At 54.9% G+C, this 18,181-nt stretch overlaps 1 protein-coding gene across 2 annotated transcripts; it reads right to left on the reverse strand.

The window, feature by feature from the left end:
* Positions 1-369: 369 nt before the first annotated feature.
* On the reverse strand, positions 370-8,302 carry MCAM (melanoma cell adhesion molecule). 2 transcript variants are annotated; one of them, XM_033434410.2, is made up of 16 exons: positions 8,165-8,302; positions 6,221-6,345; positions 5,921-6,128; positions 5,766-5,836; positions 5,583-5,670; positions 4,335-4,514; positions 4,137-4,258; positions 3,892-4,054; positions 3,678-3,796; positions 3,450-3,591; positions 3,161-3,282; positions 2,911-3,052; positions 2,741-2,812; positions 2,403-2,550; positions 1,963-2,080; positions 370-1,482 (listed from the first exon to the last, which is right to left on the reverse strand). In XM_033434410.2, the coding sequence occupies exons 1-16, from the start codon at positions 8,229-8,231 to the stop codon at positions 1,453-1,455; spliced, it is 1,917 nt and encodes a 638-aa protein (XP_033290301.1). In that variant the 5' UTR covers positions 8,232-8,302; the 3' UTR covers positions 370-1,452. The 2 variants fall into 2 exon arrangements, with proteins under 2 accessions (XP_033290301.1, XP_033290300.1); XM_033434409.2 differs by lacking the exon at positions 1,963-2,080 and having other exon boundaries at positions 8,165-8,301.
* Positions 8,303-18,181: the final 9,879 nt, after the last annotated feature.

An 18,181-nucleotide genomic window follows, 5' to 3' on the forward strand; every position in this document is an offset into this window, starting at 1 on the left:
TTCTTGGTCATTTGTGGGTTAGGGAGTGATATATCGGGGAGCTATGGGGCCAGATGCCTACTCGTACCAGTTCATCAGCAGAAGTCTGTTTTGCTACCTTGAGGGCAGTCTCAGTGACAGGGGAGGGGCAATAGCTCCTTGCCAGCAGCTCGCCAGGCTCTGCAAGCTGCCCAGATAGAGCAGGGCGGCTTTGCTGCTCAGTAGGTTCATTATCCCGTGTTAGAGCTTGAGCCCTCTGCTCAGAAGCAGAGGTAACCCCCGGTCCCTGCTCCCAACTGCAAAGGGTTTTGTGTTCCTTTTGGTGCAGTGCTAATTCTGGAGGCCCCAGGCTGCTGTGGTACCCCATGATGAATAAAAAACAGTGTAAGATTTCTGGGACAATTAAGCTTTATTTTTCATATATATACACATATATAAAAAGGAAACAATTTGCAAATTTACAACCTAACAAAACCATATATATACACACACACGTACGCACAGACACACGCAGAGACATACATACCCCAAAGCTCTAGCCAGGCCCGTTTCTCATCTCCAAGTACCATTCTCCCATTAGGGCCTTTCTTCTAAGGTCTAGGCCCATTAGCTCAGGCTGTAGAAGTCTGGTGCTAATATAACTTTATAGCCTTAACCCTCGTAAAGGACAGTCTGGACCTCATCTCCAACCCCTACCCCCAGCATTCAGTCTTACGTGATTCCTTGAGAGGGTAGGGGAGCCAAATGAATGCAGGGGCTCGGGCCCAGTTGCCTTAACTCTGGAAAGCGGCACCCAGCTTCCTTACTGCAGGGACAATGAGATACACCCAGGATACCTTTTAAGGGACGACACCAGGTCCTGACTTCTGCCCAGAGAAAGAAAAGAGTGTCGCAAAGGGGACTCCAGAGGCAGGCAGGCAGGCTGGCAACTGCTTCTAGATACTGCTGGGGTCTCTCCAGAACTGGTGTGAGCAACATACGTCACCAGCAGAGAGAGGCCTGGGCTCACCGCATCCTTACTTCAGTGATACAGCTGAATTATGAAGCCAGCCCTGGAGCAGTGGAGCAGGAAGTCAGCTCAAGATAAATAGGCTACCTAATTCGGCTGCTGGTAGAAGACAGGTATTTACATCCATATGTGTAAAGAGGAAACAAGTTCTGCAAGAGACTCTCCTGTGTGCTTCTGGGATACCGAGGCCCCCTCCTTGGCATGAGCGTCACTCAACAAATTGAGACAGTGGTGGACAGGTCCCTGAAGAGGGGGCCTCCAGGGCCACGTGAGGTCCTTCTCAGGACAGCTCTGGTCCTGGCCCATGTGCCCTCTGAAATGGGGTCTGCAGGTGAGCTGGAGGGGGGTCTTCTGTGTTGTCCACTTTAGAGGCTTTGGTGACCATCCTGAGTGCTGGGGAGGAAGGTGAGCAGGGAACAGGAAATGTTCCAGGCGGGGGAGGGAGCGCCGTGCGATTCGGTGGGCTAGTGCCTCAGATCGATGTATTTCTCTCCCTAAAGATGGGTGAAGAGCAGAAGTGAGGGGGGTGTTCAGAGACACTGACCAGGGTTTAAGGTGTGAGCGCTAAAAGAGAGGAGGGACCAAAGCCACAGCTGATGAACTAGGTGCAGCCGCCTGGAGGGAAGAAGCCGGGGAGGGGGTGGGGATGGCAAGGCGGGGAATAAGAGATGAGGCCCCCGAATCGCACTGGGCCACACTTCACACCTAGTGACGTGAGCCGCCAGCTCTGTTCAGGAAATGGTGATGGGACGGGGTCTTGCTCTCAGTCCTGGCAGCTACCCTCTCTCGGGGTCCCTCAGCCACCTGCCTGGCCCTATCGTCTGTGCGTGGTGTTAGGAAGGCAAGATGGGGCCGGCTCCCCATCTCCAACAGGGAAGGATGAAGGATAAAGTTAGTGTTCAGCAACCGTCAGCCCCTGCCACTCCCGGTGCCTGAAGATGTGTCAGGCTCTGGCCACAGGAACTGCCTCCTACCTGGTCTCCTGGAGCCCTCTTGTCACCGTTGCTGCCCTGAAGGAGGCCCATCTCTTCTGGGAGCTTATCTGACTTAACTTCAACTACAAATTCGCCCTTACGAGACGGGGGCAGCGTGCTGGGAGGAGGGAGGGAGGCAAGAGGTTGGCAACTCGGGGGCAAGGGGATGGGGGCTGTTGGGAGGGACGTGGGACTGGGTACTGAAGGGCTCTTAGGTGCTCCGGTCTGGCTCAGGGAAGGGCCACAGGGGTGAGAGGGAGGAGTGTGGTGGACGGAAGCTGGGTAGTGGCGGTGAGGCGGGGAGCGCTCAGACCCAGGGTCCCCCTCCTGCTCCTAACGGCTCAGTGGGCACAGGGGCCAGCAGGGCAACATCCCTGAGGAGGCAACAAGCTGGCAGCGTGAGATGGGGTGGGGCGCGGGGTGCCGGGTGCCGTGCTCACATCTCTTGTTTGCCTGACCGTCCGCACGGCAGCTTGCCCTTCTTGTAGAAGAAATAGAGGACAGCGCCCAGCACAGCCAGGACCAGGACACACACGGTCACGGCCACGATGACCACACCCTTGCTTTCGGGCTCTGTCAGCTTTTTCTCTGTCCCAAAAAGACACCCCGAGTCACTCCCTGCCCCAGGCTGCCATGTTACCATCGCGGCCCCGCCCAGCCCAGGGCTGATGGAAGATGGGCCGCTGATCGTTTTCTCGACAGAGCTCCCCTGGGCTCCCGGTCAGGGCAGAGTGAGGACGTCCTGGCACAACCCTGCTCCCGATCCAGCCCAGCTCACCTGTGGAGGTGCTGTTGGCTCTAGCATAGGGACTGACGGTGGAGGTGCTGAGGCTAGTGCTTCTGTTGGAGTCTGGGGTGAAAGAGGTTAAACAGATGGGGGGAGGGTGGGATAGGAACGTGCCCTGCTTGGGCTTGCCCCCACCCCACTCTGCAGGACCAAGCCCTTACCCAGCTCCAGGATAATGATGGTGGTGTTTCTGCCCAGGGAGTTGGAGGCCACGCACTCGGCACCTGTCTCCAACAGCTCTGGGGTCACAAGGACATTCAGGACGCTCAGGACACTCTGCGGATCTTGGTCCTGTTCGCTGGCCTACAAGGAAGGAGACGCAGTTCAGGGGTGGGGAGGATGCTGGGTCGTGGCAGCAGAGCCCGCGCAGGGATGGACGAGAGCCTGGGGGGCCGCCATGTGCCTGCTCACCGTGCCATCGACGCTCCAGACGACGCTGGGCCGAGGATGCCCTGAGGCCTCACAGGACAGATTCAGCATGGAGTTCTCCTTCACCCACATCTTCCTCTCCCTCAGTGCCATCCACGGGGACCCTGTGGCAGGGCGGGGAAGGGTGAGACAGCAAACCCTGCCCGCCTGCCACCCCCCTCCCCACCAGAGCCCCCCAGGGCAGCGGGTGGCTTTCGGTCCCCAAAGAGCTTGAAACCACCCAACTCAAGGTGGCTTCAAGGGGCCACCTGATCTCTGCCTAGGGCCTCACCAAAAATGGCCACGTTGACGAGCTGGGTGCGGTTCAGGCCGGGAACGCTGGGCACAGATGCCACGCAGCGGTAACCTCCCCCTGCCTCCCGTTTCAGGTTGCGTAATTGGAGCACAGGCCCCTTTGCCAACACCTTGCCTGTCTGGGGTGAGAGATGGGTCAGAGGTCACTCCTAGGCACACCCACCCCACAGCCCCTTGCCCCGGAGACCTGAGCCCACCTGGGTACCTTTTCTCTCAGCCACTGGAACTCAAGGTCCTGGTTACTCTCTGCCTCACAGGTCAGGGTGAGGCTGCTGCCCTCCTGGCTCTCGGGGGCTGCGGGGCTCACCCGGACTTCAGACACATCTGGGGACGCAGCAATCGTGTCAGGCAGGACAGGGCGGGGCAAATTCCCTCTCGCCCCAGCCTGGTCCCCCTGTCCTGGGCCCCCAGCCCCTCACAGTTCACCACCAGCTCCTGCTGGTCGCTCAGCAGCGATGCCGTGCTTTCCAAGTCCAGGCCCTGACATTCGTAGAGGCCGCTATGCTCCTTCCGGGCGGGCTCCAAGACCAGGACCCCGTTGTCATCGGTCCTCTCTTCCTCCATCTCCCTGGTGCTGAGGTTCTGCGAGAGGACAAAGGCATGATCAGAGTGCGCCTCCAGCCACTCCTGCTGCCCCCCTGCACCCAGAACAGAGGCCCCGCACCTGCTTGCCGATGCTGAAGTGGGGCGGGGGGTTGCCATCAGCCAGACACCTGATCTCCACGCGGTCCCCCTCCTTCAGCATCCCCTCAGGCTCCACTTCCAGCCACACTCTCTCTGCCGGGTCTGCACAGACAAAGGGGGCAGCTCTCAGCCCAAGAGCTAGCAGGACCCAGCCCCACAGCGATGGGTCGGTACTCACAGAAAACAGGGACAGTGACCTCCTTAGATTCCTTCATGTGGTTCCCACTGGGCAGCCGATAGCTGAGCTCGCAGTAAAACTGGGCATCTTTGTCCTCCTTGGTCAGCTGTGCCTTCAGAACGCTCCTCAAGGTGTACAGACCACTCGACTCCACGATCTGGGACGACTGGATGTGGACCCCTGGGCAGGGAGGAAGGGGCGAAGGGCTCGGCCTCAGCTCCGCCTCTAACCCCACCCTATGATCTCCTGGGTCGGCGGAATGGCAGGGGAGCCCTTGTAGAGAGAGGGCCAGGTACCAATGCCAGCTGCGGCCCTTCAACCCAGCAGTTTCCTGCTCGAAATCTACCCTAGACAAACACACATAGGCACACATACAAGGATATGTGCAAATACTGCTACAGGGATTTAAAAAAAAAAGGAAATGAGAAAACACTCTGGACATCCACTAATGGGAACGAATGGTTAGCTAGACTATATTATATACACCGTGTGAAATGCCGGCAGTAGGAAAACGATCAGGTAGATCTAAATAGAGTGACCTGGAAAGATTTCCAAGACTTGTCGTCAAAAGGAAAACAAGGTTGTGTAACAATGTGTAGCGCACAGTGTTATTCAAATCAGGGTTTCTCGACCTCAGCACCACTGACGTTTGGGGCTGGACATGCCCTGTGCCCTGTAGGATGTTTACAGCATCCCTGGCCTCTACCCGCTAGATGACAGTAGCACCTATCCATTTGCGACAACCCAAAATATTTCCAGACACTCAAGTGTTCCGGAGGGGAGCAAAATCACCCCTAGTTGAGAACCACTGATTTAGATAATAAAAAACAAAAGCCTATGTAGTCCTAGATATATTTACATGTGTGAGTAAGTACCTAGAAGTAGGCTAGAAATCAAGGATTGCATCCGTGTGAATACGTACACACTGATAGCACAGCTATTTCTGGGAATGGGTCTGGGGCAGGAAGGAAATTTTCCTTCTAGATTTTCCATAGTTTGAATTCTTATGAGAATATTTTCAAGGATAACTTGTGTACTTAAAAAAAAAGTAAAATAGGAACTTCCCTGGTGGTCCAGTGGTTAAGACTCTGCGCTCCCAATGCAGGGGGCACGGGTTCGATCCCCGGTCGGGGAACTAAGATCCCGCATGCTGCGTGGTGTGGCCAAAAAAAAAAGTAAAATAAAATGCAAGGTGGTCCCCATATTGTGCCACAAGCATGGCTTTTAAGGGCAGAGAGGATGACTTACGGTTCTTCTCCTCCTTCAGGGACTGGCTGTTCTTGTACCAGGTGACTTGAGGAAGGGGGTACCCATTCCTCCCCACACAGGTGGCAACCTAAGGAGGACAGGGTGTGAGTCTCCCTGCCTCTGCGACCCCGCCAAGCCCACCTTAGCTCCTGCCTACCCGCCAGCCACCCCGGCAGATCTCACCTCCCCAGGCTCCTCACTGTTCACAGAAATGCCCAAGGCATTGACCTGGATGAGTGGCTCCTCCGGAGCTTCTACAAGGGAGAGAAATGGGGAGGGGCATGGGACCACCACTTCCGAAGCCCCACACTGCCCACCAGGCACGGACAGGCACTCACTGTAGACACGGAGCTGGATTCGGTGCTCCTGGGACTGAGGGCGCTTGCCCTGGCACAGGAAGATGCGCTCATCGTGGGGGGTGATGCCTGTTAGGGCCAGAGTAGTCCCTTTGTCCTGGAGGCTGAGCCGATTCTGGTACTCCCCAGGTTCGCTCTGGCCCTGGCCCTGACGCACGCGGAAGATGAGTGTTGGCTTCTCCTTGTGGACCTAAGGGGAGGTGGCAGGGAGGAGGTGAGCGTCCTGGGGCTACATGAAGGGCAGAGCCTCCCGCCCCTGCTGCCCTCTCTGGGAGCACTCACAGAAAACCAGTCCGCGTGGCTGAAGTTGCCCGGGGAGTGGGAGGGGCCACATTTCAGAAGGGCCGTGCCGCCCACTTCCACCTCCACCAGCTCCGGGTCGGGCTGCTCAGCCTCTCCAGGCACACCTGGCGGGGAGGCGGTGGGGGAGGAGCTGTGTCAGCTCCAGCTGCTCTCCATACCCTCCACTCACACCGCCCGCTGCAGCTGCTCTTCCTGCCACTTCGAGGGTCTGAAGGGCACTGTCCTCTCCTACCCCTCAACCACTCTTTACCCCCGAACCCTGGGCCAGCCCTCTCCCGGTTCAAGGGAGTTGGGGATGGACATTTCTGGTCATTGGAGCAGAGACCCTGAGCACCAGGAACCTCCCAGATGAGGCTGGCAGAGGGGCAACCCAGGCTCTGGGCCAAGAGGAAGGCCCCTTTCCTTCCAGGCTCCCTCCTCCCCGGGTGAGCTCAGAGTGTGGGAATGCAAGGCATGTGCGAGGCCGGGGCACACAGGCCCTTTTTGTCCCCACACCCAGAGGAAGACATCTCTACCCTTTGCCCCCCCACACCCCCTCCCCAAATCCCCCATAAAACCCAAAGGGCAACCCTGGCCAGGAGGCCCTTATTTCATACTCCTTAAGCAGCACCGCCGTGAACATCCGACACTCTCAGGGGACCCCATCCTGGGAGTCTTGTGAGTATGGAGGGGTCAGAGTCACGGAGGGGGCCAGAATCTCTCCCCGGGGTCAGGGCAGGGGTCAGGCCAAGGGCCAGGCAGTGGGCAGGAGTGACGTCAGTGGTGCTAGTGCGCTGCCCGCCCCGCGAGGAGGTGATGTCACTCCATACCATCTGGCTGGACTCGGGTGCCTGGGTGGTTGGCCTGGGCTGGCTCCCAGATAACAAGGGCAGATGGAGTGGTCTTCAACCCAGAGCAAAAGCTCCACACCCCTGACTCCGTTTCCCCGGAGCTAGAAGAGCAGGGCCGGGTGGGGCTGGACCTTCTGCAGCGGGTGGAGCCCGATTTAGCCCTTTCCCCAGAAGGGATTGGAAGGCAGCAGCCAAGGGTACCCCAGGGACACCGTCGGCATGGGCACGAGGCCATCGAGTTGGGTATTGCTTAGATACCCAACCAGGGTATCTAAGCCAGGCAGCGGCTGGAGCCCGGGAAAGGGAGCCAAGAGAAACAAGCGACACCGTTGCGGCCCATACAAGGGCAGCGTGAACCCGGGAGCTCCCGGCTCCTAGGCAGTTCCAGAGAAAAACTCCGAGGTGCAGGGGCGCATTTCCCACCTGAACTTGGTCCCATTCCGGGAGGTGTAACAAGTCTGGGGCGCTTCCACTCTGGTAACCCTCGATCCCTCGTCCCTGCCATCTGTGATCCCGTCACCCGGGTAGGCGCGAGGCGACCCACACCGCCCTCCAGGCTTTGCCAACGCCCTGCCGGGGTGGGAGCCGCCGTTCCTCCCCATCTCGCTCACCTCCAGCCTGGCTCGAAGCCCAGGCGGGAGAGGGAGGGGTCGGCGCACCCCTCCAGCTAAGAAAGCTGCCTTTCCCAGCAACAGGCGGGCGTGGGATTCAGGATTTGGGGATGCGCTGTAGAGGCGCCTCCCGCCAAGGCTCCAATCACGGGCTCCCCAGAGAAAGCACCTGAGAAAAAGCTCTCACCAGCGGCCCCAGGGACTTGGCTCCACCCCTTCCCGCTCCAGGCAGCAGCCCCCTCCCCGCCTCCCCAGTTCTGCTCCCGGGAAGGTCTGGAATAGAGGCTGCAAACTGGCTGCAAAGAAGAGTTGCACGCGCGCAACGCGCCGGGTGCCTGGGACCCGGAGAGAGGAGCGCACGACGCAGCGCAAAGCCCCGGCCCCCGCCGCGATGCCAGCTCTCCTCCCGGGCACGCTCCGCCGGACTGCCGGGCCGCTCCGTTGGGGGCGCGGGCCCCCCCCACCCCAGCGAGCTCACTCACCCGCGGCGCGGCGACAGCAGCAGCAGGCGGCGATCAGGAAGGCGCAGATGAGCCCGGACCGTCCCATGCTTCCCGGCCGGAGGGCGAGAGCGAAGTGAGGGAGCTCGCAGCTGCCGGGGCTGACGTCAGGGGGGCGGGGGAGGGGGCCAGAGCGCTGAGGCCGGCCCGCCACGCCCCGCGCAGCCCCCCCCCCCCCACGCCCCCGCCCCGCGCGCCGCAGCCCTAGGGGGCGGGCCCGGCGCCGAGATGCCCGGAGCTGCGCTGCGGAGCCGCGCGGCGCGGGGTGGGGGTAGGCCGGAGCCTTCCTCCCAGCCCCCAGCTGGGGAACGGAGAGGGGGCGGTGACAGGTGTCTCCGGGGCGAACTGCCTGGCCGAGGCGGCGGCGAGGAGAAGCTGGCCCGGATACCTGGAGTCCCGCGGGGTCAGACCCCCGCCGCGCTCACTCCTGCGCAGCCCCAGCCAGCCCGTGTAGCCCTGGGGGACCTCCTGGCGGGGGAGCCGCCGAGCAGGTTCTTGGTGTCCCTGATGGGGGCCTCCCTCCCATTTAGGCTCTTCTCCCCGCCTCCTCCTCCACCCCGCCGGACCCCTGCCACAGAGAAAATCAGGCTTCCCAGAATGATTGCACCACTGCAGCTGCCGCCGGCCTGGCACTGCCCCCAAGCCTGGCAGTCCTGGCAGCTTTGAGGGAAGAACACTGAGCCGGGGCCCACAGACCCAGAGGTACCTGTACTGGCGAGTGGAGATGGTGTTCTAAGGACTGCCCCTTCCACCCCAGCTCTTGCAAGTCCGTCTCTGACTAGAGGAAGGAGGGAGGGGCTGAATTCATAGGCCCAAGGTTGTCACACTTGTCCAAGCCCAGATCTTGAGAATTCTGCTTCTGCCCTCTTCACTCATTGAGCCCAGCCTGGACTCACTTTCCTCTTGCCTGAATGAAGAAAAGAGGGGGAAGAAAGAGTTAACAGGTGCAAGGTCTCCAGCTTGACCCCCAGCACCTGTTGCTGTTCCTGAGGGTTGAAAGGACCCCCTGCAGCAGGGCTCCGCCCCCCTCCACCAAGCCCCCTAAGCTCCCCTATGGCTTATGGCTCAGCAGCTGGGGGTAGGGGATCGGAGGAGGAATCAGAACTGACTCCAGGCCGCCCTGCCCGAGTGGGATCTGCCACACGGTGAGGTGAGGGGGACCCTGCAGCTCCTCTCATCCCCAAACCCTGGGTCTTCTGGCCTCTTGAACTAAGGCCCTGGCAAGTGAGACGGACTTGCCTCATAGAGACCCCAAGCACCCTGGCCCTGGGAAAGGGCTCCACTTCCGCGGGGACTCCTTCAACAGGGAGGGTCAGAAGGGGGCCTGGATTGGGGGTAGAGTCCTGTCACCAGGCAGGCAGCCTTGCTGCTGGCTGGGGGAGGAGCAGGGTGAGGCAGCAAATGCCAGAGATGGGCAGGTGACTTGAGAGGATGCTCTGGGATGGCGTTTTGATGACGCGGAGATGACTCTCAAACCACATCAGCCTCTTCTTTCACAACCTTGCTGACCCCCTCCTCACCTCCATTAGTTTCCAGCCAGAGGCTATGCCAGGCGGGCCAGGCCAGAGGCCTGGCGCCTGGGGGAGGGGGAGGGGGGGGGAAACAAGAGGAGAATGGTGCTTCCCCATCCCCCAGAGTGAAGGTATAGACTGGCCCAGGGCCCAGAATGGAATGGATGCGTTTGCTTGTCTGCAGGGGCAGGAGTGGGAATGGCTGGAGGATGCTGTTTGCCCTGGCAAGCTCAGAGCGGGCATGCTGCTCTGCTTCCCTGCCCCACCCCCTTCCCTTCACTTAACACCATTAACTAATCATTCTCCTCTCTCTGGCCTGAAAACAAAGCCAGCTAACCACCAAGGACGGTCAGTTCTTAATTCTTCTTCCGTCCTGAGCCGAGTGAACGTAGGTGGGGGTGGAGAAGCTGCCTCCACAGTGAAGGGGAAATGAGGTTAGAGCCCAGGGTGACATCCATGTCCTGCACGTCCCCACCAAGGAAGCACAAAGACTGTCCTTTAAGTAAGCCAGTAGCTTGGGGCGATCTGGGCTGCCAGAGGTCAGGGGGCAGACAACTCCAGGACAGCTTCACCAGGGGGGCACACTAGGATTCCAAACCAGAAAGAGGTCAGGACTTTGGAGAGGACTCAGAGGGGACTGGAGACAGAAGAAAGGGGAGTGACGGCAGCACAGGGTGAAGGAGCAGAAGGTGGAGGGGATCAACCCTCCAACTTCTCCAAGATGCCAGAAGACAGAGCTTCAGCAATCGCGGGAAAGAGAGAAGGCGGCAGGGGAAGAACTTCCAGTGACAGAGGACGGAGGTCCAGCAGGAGGGAGATCAGGGAGGCCGCGGCAGGCCTTCCGTCGGCAGATACCCTTGCGCCTGGACTGGGGTGGAGGCGGCCTCGCCCAGAAGCAGGCCAGGATCAGAAGTGCCCCAGGTCACAGTCCTAATGCCCTGCCTCATTTCTCTCCGAAGGAAAGGGTAGGAAGGCTGCCTTCCTCCACCCCCATGGTTGACCCAGGCCACTCAGACACGAGGGGATTCGCGGTGCAGAATGCCCTCGGTGTGTCTCATGGGCATAGGTCTGACCACAGGTAGAGAAACTGAGGCTGGGTGGGGTGGTGGCCTGGGTCTGGGTCCCTCAGCTCCCGTCTCCAGGGTGAGCGGGGGCTTTCATTTCATTGTGCCCCCCCACCCCGGTGGAGTTGGAGGTCAAAAGACAAGGCTGGGCCTGCCCCTGGGGGCTCGCTGGGGTGAGATTAAACCCAGGAGCCCTCTCTCTCTCTCTCATAGTGGGTACAGTGGTCTCCCACTCACCCCTCTGGTGGAGGGGCCTTAACCGGGAGGATATGAGGAGGGCGGGTTGGGCGGAGGAAGGAAGCTTAGAAAGGCAAGCTTACAGCTGCAGTGAGAAGGAGCTGCGGGTGGAGGGGCAGGTCAGCAATGTCGGCCATGACCAAGGCTGGGCGTCCTCCCCGGCCTGGCTGCAAAGCAGGGTTCGGTCTGAGTCTTTGGAGGGGAGGAAGGAGAATTTTTCCAGAGTCGGGATCTGAGCTGGGAGAAGACTGTGCTGAGGGAGTGAAAAACTGGGTAGGAGGAGGGTTGGGGGGCAGCTGCTGCTGAGGACATCAGCGGGCCAGGAAACCGGATACTGCGGGGCTGGGTGGGAGATGCTGGGGAAGAGGTTGAATGGGGGGAAGCAGCCCCTATCCTGGCCGGACGCAGTCTCACCCATGTCCTTCGCACCTGACCCGGGGGCAGGAAGAAGGAGGTGCGGCCTGGATTGAGGTGTGCCCCAGAAACACCATGGAAGAGGAGGAGGGGGACTTGGGGGGGGATGGGAGGGGCTATTTTTAAACTTGGAAAAACCGTGAGTGCGTTCATCTCCACCCTGAGTGCTGGAGGAGGCAAAGGACCCATTGTACAGGGGTGCAGAGAAGGGGAGGGGAAGGGAGGTGGTGGCACAATGGCGGGGATTATGCTGGAGCAGGCCGGGGAGAGGAGGGCGGGGGAGGGGCGTCTCCGTCACAGCTGGCCTACTGAACCCTGGGGTCGAGCCAGGCTGGGGCTTGGACAGGGGTTTTCCCACTCTCACAAAGCCCCCCTCTTGGGGAGGTGGGGTCTGTCTCTGGCATCCGGTGTCGCCTCCTGGGGAGGGGTCTGCGGGTGGGATTCCCACAGCCTGGCTTTCCCAGGGACTGACTGCGGGGTCTGTTCCCAGGCTCCCAGCATTCCAGCGACTCCCCTGGGAGCTGCTGGCCTCCCCTCTCAGGCCCTTCTCTGCCAGGGAGTGCGGGAGAGAAAGAGAAAGAGGATGTGGGTGCATGGGGACACTTCCTGGGGACTAGGGACCCATAAACCAGAGAGAGGATAGCAGTGGGTGGGGTATACTGAGGGGGATCACATCCTTCCCATCCTAGCCCCCGCCCTGTTGAGCCATCCTTCAGACCGAGATTGTCCCTCTAGTCCTCTCAGACCCCAGGGGCCTCTCCACGTGGGCAGCCCTCCAGCACCCAGGGCCTCAGCCCAGGGGATCCCAGGAGCCCCTGCTCCCCAGGTCTTGACCGGCGGAGGCCGCGGGGAGGCGGGGCATCCGGCCGCTCTCGCACCAATCCAAACATTACCATAAATGCTCAGGCCGTGGCGGGCCGGGGAGGGGCTCGGGCAGGGGACCCTGGGGCTCTCCGGAAGCCTCGAATCCGGTCTCCAGGCCTTTCTCAGCGAGGGCTGGTAGTGGTGATTCAGCCTCCGCTTTGGGAAGTGAGGGGGGCAGGGGCAGAGTTGCGAGTAGGGGTGGGCTGGGGTGTTGCGGAGAGAGCCAGGCTGCGTGAGGAGTCCCTGCGGACGGCCTCCCGGGGGTGCAGTGACCTCTGATCGAGGAGAGAGTAGGACTGCGCAGCCAGGATTTCGGCATCAGAGCAGGGGTGCGGGCTTCTGGGTCGCCCTCTAGCCCCGCTGGATCCACTCCTGTCAGCTGTAAGAATGGAGCCTCTTGCTCCCAGTGCTGGGTCTCTGCTCTCTGGCCTCAGAGGACCTAAACATCTTCCCACTTCCTCCTGCCATCCTAAATTTGGAGAATGGAGCAAGTTGGGGGCAGGGGGAGGGCACAGGGCAGGATGCTGGGAGCCTACACCTCTCCCCCTCAGGGAAGTTCACATCCGCTCCCCAAAATACCACCACCCAGGAGGAGCAGTGTCCCCAGAGAGCTGTTTAAATTTGACTTTGAGTTGTCCCTGAGGAAAGCCTAGGTAGTCTACCAGAGAGGAGCCTACAGGAAGCCTAGGGATCCCGGGTTCTGCTGTGTCTCCTCTCTGAAGGCCACTTCTGCATTGCGTTTTCCCTTCCACACAGAGCTTTGAACAACCCAGGAGGAGCCCTGGAGGAGGGGAGCCTTGTTCCACTGCACCCCTGCAGGGGCCTGCGATCCCCTCTGTAGTTGCCACAGCTGATCTTGGAGGTGGGGAGAGAGATGGGAGGGAAGAGGGGTGGCAAGTCGATGACCTGAACCCTGCCTCCCTGACCCATACCCCAGGGCCCAGGGCTTCAAGGGGACTTGAAAAGAGGAAGGATTCGGAGTCAGAGAAAAGCCCCAGGGGCTGTGCTCTCCCTGGCACCTTCCCTTTGTGTCCCAATCACACTGGAAAGTGCTGGTTCAACTTTGGTCTCCAACACCCGGCTGTAAACTCCATGAAGGAGGCTTTGAGACAACACTGCTGTTTAATTAGCTAATCTTGGGCAAGTGGCCAAACCAGTGACTGTTCAGAGGGGACATGGCAGTGCTCGGAATGAGAGAAGAAGCTGCTCATAGCTAATATTTGCACAGTGCTTTACAACTCAGCCCGTCACTTAAGGGTCATTTTCATCACTAATGTTTATCTTGATCTTTGCAACAAAAAATGACGAAACAGAAGTGAAAAGAGTTACATGACCTAAAGTCAGGCAGCCTGTGAGTCATGGAGCTACGTTTTCTTCACCGTGGTAAAATACACATAACATAAAACTTACCCTTTTAACCATTTTAAGTGTACAATTCAGCGGCGTTAAGTACACTCACAATGTTATGCAACCGTCACCACTGTCTAGTTCCAGAACTTTTTGATCACTCCGAGGAGCTAAAATTTGAACCAAGGTTGATGTAACTCCAAAACCCGGGCCCCATACCTGTCATGATTTACAGCCGAATTTAGTAAGCATCTCATGGAAATGAAAGCAGCGGATTGGAATATCACCGAATTATGTGTATAAACAGGAAATGCAACAGGGGTTCAGAAGAGGGAGCATCCACGTGGACTCTGCCTGCACTTGCCAGGAAAGGCTTTCTGGAGGTGTGGCGGCTTCAGTGAAAAGTCAAGTTTAGATAGAGGAGGAGTGAGGATAGATCATTCCAGGCAGGGCAAGTGGCACAAGCAATGAGAGGGGGTGGGGAAGAGAGAAAGGGGCATGCACAGTGAAAACTGCTTCTTCTGTATAAGAAGAGCTTCAGCATGGGCAACTGGCTAGAAGATCAGGCTGATGGGGGAGGCTGGGAGACCTAGCTTGCCATTTGCATAGCAAGCCCACTGCTTTCACTTTTATTATACGTTTACTTGGAGTGTCTTAAGGAGAGCTTCAGCCACTGCTACCACCTGTTGGTACCACCCTTATGCAAACAGCTGGTACTAAATAAACTGTTACATGGCTAAATAGAAATTCAACAGGGTAGAGGGTGCATCTATGTGAGAGCTTGGGCAGATGAGGTGAAGTTAGGTCATGGGGGAGGAACTTGGATCTTGAGATAGAGTAGGCAATGGGGAGCCACTGCAGGTTCTTGAGCAATGGCAAAATGATGTGATGAAATTGAAATTTAGATTTATAATAGTTTCTTTATTTCTTCTCTGCCTGAGAGCGCCCCCTGGCGCCCCTAGTTTCAATTGTTCGCTCATCTTACGGAGTAGGTGGGAGGATGGGGGTACTGAAACGCTGGACTGATGAGTTGCAGAAACCAAACTCTTAGGCCTCATTTCAATTCGTCCTGAGCGATGACAGCACTGCAGTACAAATAGAGGTGACATGTGGACAGATAGGGTTTGCTTTGAAGGAAAAGGGCATTGTGGTGGCTCCCTTCTCTGTCTTGTAACTGAACTAGGATATCGTGTTTAGGGTACTAAGTTGGGGGCGGGGGATGGGATGATAACTAAGACGAGGTCCATGTGCTTGAGAGTTCTGTACTCTAGTGAGGGGGACAGACAAGTAAACAATTAGAATACAACGTGCCAAGTACTAGGGTGCAAAGATGCACGTGAAACAGTTACTTAACTCAGCTTGAGGTGACCAGGGAAGGCTTCCTGGAAGAGTTGACACCTAGCTTCAAATTAAGGGATAATGGTAGGTACCTGGGTAAATGGAGTGTGACAGCATGCTCTGTGCAGGAGACGACTAGCGGTTGGTTAGTATCCTGCAAGGGAGGAATGAATTGAGTGAGGGATGAGGCCAGATTACAGAGGATTTGTAAACCCTGGTAAATGACCTAGCACAGCAGGGTGTGTATAAATGGTTTTGAGTAGGGGAACACCTGCCAATCAGTTTAGATCCATCTGAGTTCAGCCCCAGAGGGACAGAACCAAAGGTCCCACTTTCTAAGGTCCCATTTCCCCTCCCAGCTTCATCCTCTCCCTTGGGTGACTGAGGTTGGAAACTTCCAGCCGCTTCTGGGGAGGCTGCTGCTACACCTGGGGTATGGCCTTATTTCAACAAGTCAATCCATCCCTCTGATCATAGCAGCTCCACACTAGAGTGAAAGATAAGCATGGGAGGGACCTTGTCCCTTATGTCACCCACCATGACTGAGAGCCTCTTGGTAGCCTTTTCTCCTTACCACATCCAACTTGAGGTGGGACACAACACTTTTGAGTCCTCTATAAACAATCTTTGAATAAACTCCACTCAGTGGAGTATATGCAGCTGTTAAAAGGATTAGGACACTCCCTATACGCTGATATGGAGTGATCACTAGAATGTAATATTACTTATTTATTTATTTGGGGGTCATTGACACTTTTTATTGAGGTATAGTTGATGAAGACTACAGTTTTAAATTAAAGCTTGATATAGAATGCTACATGTGGAATGCTACCTTTTGTGTAAGAATATTTTATATTATCTACATCTATATTTATACTTTCAAATAGAAACAATGAAAGGACCAAACCCACCAATATTTGTGTGGCCAGGTCAGATACAAATGAAGGTTGAAATATTTGAATTATTTGAAGGCTAACCAACTCTGTTAAATATGCTCTGTCCTCTTACCTTGACAAATAGCCTTTCTAATGACAAAATTAAAAAATATGTGAAGCTGTAGTTTTTGTATGACAAAGTCAGCAAAATATCCAAGATAATTTAATTAAACTATCATTGCACGTGCCTGGGTGTTCTCACGTTGGCCCAGCAATGCTTGGATGGATAATAAAGTCATATGCAACTCATAGTTATTATATAATATTCCATTAAATAAATTCTTCTTGCCTTCATTTTGCCAAAATCCCAAATGCATATTCTGTTGCCAGTAATGCCAAATTAACTTACTTTTCTTGAGTTGTTGTTCTTAGATGTTTACAAAATTAATTTCAATAAAGAGAAACTTTGCTCCAAGCTGAAATTATTACTAATATTTTTAAAGCAATACTTAGATCAGAATTGAATCATAAATTTTATATGTCATATTCAAATATTATAAAGGAGTCACAGATTATAAATATTAATATTTTAATAATAAATTTTAATATTTATTTATATTTTATATTATTTTTATATATTTATAATTTATTTATTATAATAAATATAATATTTATTATATTATTAAATTTTAATAATAAATTTTAATAATTAAAATATTTTTTATCTTATAAAGCTTTATCATTATAATTTTCAATATATTTTAAACCAATATCTAGCTCCATTTGCTGTTTAAGTTTTACTTTTTTCAAATTATTCAGTGCTAACCTATTATTTAAAAAAAACCCCAAAGAGTAGTATTTTGCTACATTTCTTCAAATCTCTCTGCAATTGAAACTGTAATTTGAACTTGACCAGAAGTTAGTCTCTCTAGAAATTAGTCTGGGGATTACTTGCACGTGATTCCTTTCCTTTAGGCCCATGCAAACATTTTTATTTCCTTGTTTTAGTTTCTGTGTATATGTATTTAACTCTATTTTGAAATAATTTCAAACACTCAGAAAAGTTGCAAACATAGTATAGAGTCTTTGTATATACCTTTTGCCTAGTGTCAAAGGTGATTAACATTTTGCCACAGATTTTGCTTTTTTTGGCTGTGCCCTGCAGCTTGCGGGATCTTAGTTCCCCGATTCCCCGACCAGGGATTGAACCCGCGCCCTTGGCAGTGGCAGTGAGGAGTCCTAACCACTGGACCGCCAGGGAATTCCCCAGATTTTGCTTTTTTATCCTCTCTAAGTTACAATTACTAAAAATTTTTATTTGATATGTGTGCACTTATGTATAATTTGAGTTTATGAATCATGAAAGTAGGTTGCGTACGTCATGCTCCTAGGTCCCTTAATACTTCAGTATTTCCTGAGAAGAAGGATATTGTCCCATACAACCACGAAACAGTTACCAAATTTAGAAGATTTAAACTGATACAAAACATTTCTAGTCTATAATCCATATTCCAGTTTGACAAGAGTCCCAATAACGTGCACTGTGGCATTTGTCTTTCCCCTCTGGTACAGAATTCTCTATTGCCTTTAGTCCTCAGGTCTCATTACTCTTCTTTAATCTGCAACAGTTCCTCAGACTTTGCTTCATATTTGTCAATTTGGATTTGTCTGGTGTAATCTTGTGCTTAAATTAGGGTTATGCACCCCAGGCTGGAATACTACATAAGTAATATATACGTTAGCATCCCTTAATGGTTCTGGCCTGAACCAGTTTTTACCATGATGGTTTTATTTTATTTTATTTTTAAAATTTAATTTAAATTTTATTTTTATTTTTGGCTGCGTTGGGTCTTCGTTGCTGTGTGTGGGCTTTCTCTAGTTGCGGCGAGCAGAAGCTACTCTTCGTTGCGGTGCGCGGGCTTCACATTGCGGTGGCTTCTCTTGTTGCGGAGCACGGGCTCTAGGCGCACGGGCTTCAGTAGTTGTGGCTCGTGGGCTCTAGAGCGCAGGCTCAGTAGTTGTGGTGCATGGGCTTAGTTGCTCCGCGGCATGTGGGATCTTCCCGGACCAGGGCTTGAACCCTTGTCCCCTCCATTGGCAGGCGGATTCTTAACCACTGAGCACCAGGGAACCGCCTATGTTTTCTTATTTCCCCGTCTCTCTCACACAGAAGGTACCATACGATATATAATATTTTGCACTTTGCTTTTTTTCACTTAAAAGTGTAAACTGGGGCTTCCCTGGTGGCGCAGGGTCCACACCCATGTTCACAGCAGCACTATCCACAATAGCCAAGAGGTAGAAGCAAGCCAAGTGTCCACTGACAGATAAATGAATAAACAAAATGTG

Source organism: Orcinus orca, chromosome 8 (assembly GCF_937001465.1).
Source record: "Orcinus orca chromosome 8, mOrcOrc1.1, whole genome shotgun sequence".
NCBI lineage: Eukaryota > Metazoa > Chordata > Mammalia > Artiodactyla > Delphinidae > Orcinus > Orcinus orca.